Here is a 3,506-nt window from a genome sequence, read left to right as displayed (position 1 = left end):
TGTGTGTGTGTGTGTGTGTGTGTGTGTGTGTGTGTGTGTGTGTTGAGGGACCGGGGAGACAGCAGGCAGCCACTCGCACTGACCAGCATGCCCCGCCTCCGGAAGCCCATCATGCACAGGCGGCACTTGAACGTGAAGCTGTCGTAGTCGGTGGACGTGATTCGAGGCTTGAAGGTCTTGGAGCGGCTGATGCGGTCGGCTTTCTTGGCTTCCCTCTCAGGATTGTGCATCCTCTGCATATGTTCCCGTAGTTTATCTTTTCGCTATGCAGAGAGATTTTTTGGAAAGATAAGGGGTGAGGGTCAGGGGTAGAAAATCCCTAATCAAAGAGATGAAAAACAAAATCAATACCACTTGGCTGAGCCAGTGGAGCATGGGGACACACCAGGACATAGCTAGAGTCTGTGTCCTGGGAAGGACTGCTCACTAGAGGTAAACACATTCCAGGGACTCCGGGTTTGAAATGATCAACCAATGTGAAAGACTCTGCATTATGTAGAGGAAGCTGAAGAGTATAGTTTGGTGTTAAAAGGGATTGTTAGTTAGGATTAAGAACTTCAGGCCAAATTAATAATGAATGATCAGTAATACTGGATTTACCAAGGCATGGGTATAACTCAATTCCCATATATTTTAACAAATATAATGATGTTCCTCTAAATCTCAAGTGAATTAAAGTTAAAAAAAAAAAACAAAACTATTATCTTCTGGATTCAGACATTCAGATAAACAATTACACTGCCCTGTAATTGTTACAGACAGAGCGCAGGGTGCAGGTCACATCTAGTTTGATAATTTAATCTAGGATCCATGTCAGGTGAGGCCATCCTGAATAAAAATAGTCGAAAAAATACCAGCTCCAGTGGTCAGGGAGGCTCTGCTCCTGGACATTAAAAATGAAAGTGTTATTGCTCTGATAAGGATTTTGGACCCTTCTACCAGATGGCTAGTTCCTCCTGTCTTTTGGTCCAGGCCCCATTTTTAACCACTTCTTGGTAATAACTTCATTACTTAGCACATTTACCTAATAGCCCTTGAGCACCTACCAAGTGTCAAGAGCCCTACTAAGCACAAAGTTCCATTGTTATGTGCTCCTGCCTTCCACAACAAAGGACATGACCCAACTGTCCTTTCATCCTACCCTCCACCCCACCTGCCTCATCCCTGGAAAACCCAGGAGAGAATTTTTCAAGTTTCCTAGTCTCCAACAGAATCTGGGCTAAGAACATAACCCCAAATCACAGTCCAGATACAAAGGTAAAGGTTTCAATCCAGATCTCTATTGCATTTCTACTTTTTCCTAAGCATCAGTAACCCTACTACTCCCTATAAACAGATCCACTGATTCTGTGGCATAAACCCCACAGCCCGATACTGCTAAGCCTGCTTGGTGCCGGGCATGTGGTAACAGATGTGCAGTTGAAAGCTCCATCTCCACAAGCTCTTTCCCTCCTGATATCTCCAGCGCCAAACCCATCATCTCCCTCACCTTCCTGCCTAAAGCCTTCTCCCATACCTTACTGCTCCCAAACACCTTCTCTTTTACGCTACAAATCTCAGTTCTGTGCTAGTCACCCTTCAACATGGGCCCGGTCACAGGTGTTCCTAGTTCTCCTTCAGACATCTGTTCTGAAAATGGACCCTTTGCATAGACACTCTCTGTCCCTTTGTGCAAGCCCAGCTCTCTGATGCCCATGAGATCACTGTACTGGAAGCCTAGTTACTTGGCCTAACACACTTCCCTTCTGCATCTGGCCACTGGCCTATCGCCACACCCTCTCTCCTGTACCTCTCACAGCTCCAGGACCTGCTGTCACCTTAATCCCTGCTGTTCTCTCTGCCTGGCATTTCTTTTTATTCCTCCTTCATCCCTCACCCTCTTCCTTTCTCTAGGAGGCAAATTCTTCTCCACTCTTTATGAATTCAAAACTGTCACCTGACCATGAAATAACCCCATGACCCAAATCAGAGTTTATTTTTGTGGCATCTTTATCTTTGCCCTGTTACAGTAGCAATACTAATTTTTTGATGCACACGCCCCATTTTCTCATTAAATGATAGCTCTTTAAAGTACAAGAGTCCTGCAGTGTCTTACACATACTCCCCTCATGGCACTCATAGTGGGCCAGACAGTTACAAAATGGGCTAATAAGGGCAGTAACAGGGTTGCAAGTGAAAGGCCCCATGGGAATGCACAAGAGAAGCACTTAATCTAGTTTGCAGAGGCTCAAAAAATGATGTCCCCGTGTGAAGTGACATCAGCCAGGGAGGGTGAGAACCAGAGCAGAGAGTCATAGAAAGGGAGAGGTATTTGGGAGCCCCAACTGGGTGTTTGTTTTAAGTGATATCACTTTAGAATGGATCTACGTGAAGTTATTAAAGGGCTTTTCAGAAGGGTCATGACTTCAGACTCATGCTCTAGAAACATTCCTCTGGTTCTAATCTAATAAACAGATAGAAGGTACGTGGTGATTTTATAGTGTCAGCTTGGCTCAGGGAAGTCACATCTACATGGATTCTCCTTCCAGTGTGGGCTGCAAGTTAGTTATCAAAGAGAAACTGGACAGACTGGACGGTGAAAGTACTAGTCTGTAGGCTGGAGGCAGAGGTACCAGTGCCCCCTGGCTCCTCCCGACTCTCCCCCAACCACCTCACCAGCCCATCCACATCCACCACCAGTGTGCGGAGACACAATCTCTTCCTGTGCTCACCCTGAGTTGGAGGTGGCTGGGTTCTCAGGCTCCCAGGAAAGACCCCTTTGTCCACCTAGACCAGAACTTCTGAAGCCTGTTCTCTGACCCTCCAACCCCTCCTTCTGTTCTTCCTTAAATCACGTTCTGATTTATTCCTATAAGAAAAATCCTTATTCCACAGTATTCGTAATGGTTTTGCTTCCCTGACTGAAGGGTCTAAAATAGAAGGTGAAAGTAAAGGGGGAAATGGAAGCAGAAAAGCTTTTTAACATGTTTCACAGCTAAAATGATAGCTTGTAAGACATAAATATTTTAAATAGAAATATTTTTAAAAATAAATAGCTTCAGTAAAATAGACTATTTTTGTTCCAAAGATACAGAACAGAAAGGATGAATCACAAAACAATGATCCTTTTAGACAGATCAGAATTTTTCTTTAATTAAGAAACAGAAAAATACCCAGACTAATATTTACTTTTCACATTAGTCTTCTCTGTGGAGTTCTAAATTGTGCCACTATGTTTTAAAAGTCTTTAGGTAGAAATAATACAAAACTGTTGCTATGAAAATGACTTTCTATTCCTCTTTAAGGCCTCCATATTCTATATAAATGCATCCTTTTAAAATTAGTTTTCCTTACTTTAGTCTATTTGAGTCTTTTCCGGTTTCCAAGACAGCATGACTTGCTGTGTTAGCAATGTGTCTCTCCATGACATCTTTGTAAAATCATGGAATGTTCCAGTGAAGTGGATTTTCTTGTTTCCACATTTATCTGTTCAATTCTATCTCTTAAGTCTTTCCTACACTGCTTCT

The 3,506-nt window shown here is 43.3% G+C and overlaps 1 protein-coding gene across 1 annotated transcript in view; it reads right to left on the bottom strand.

Annotated features, from left to right (window-relative positions):
* The window catches only part of PRDM10 (PR domain containing 10), an 82,638-nt gene that overhangs the window by 15,728 nt on the left and 63,404 nt on the right, over positions 1–3,506 (bottom strand). Inside the window, exon 14 of the mRNA XM_004688775.2 lies at positions 84–263. Coding sequence (XP_004688832.1) covers positions 84–263 — 180 coding nt within the window. The remainder of the gene's footprint in view (positions 1–83; positions 264–3,506) is intronic.

This window comes from Condylura cristata, unplaced genomic scaffold (genome assembly GCF_000260355.1).
Source record: "Condylura cristata isolate star-nosed mole 26May11 unplaced genomic scaffold, ConCri1.0 scaffold00025, whole genome shotgun sequence".
NCBI classification, from domain to species: Eukaryota; Metazoa; Chordata; class Mammalia; order Eulipotyphla; family Talpidae; genus Condylura; species Condylura cristata.
Note: the sequence above shows the minus strand (reverse complement) of the source record. Positions and strands in the feature narration are given on the sequence as shown.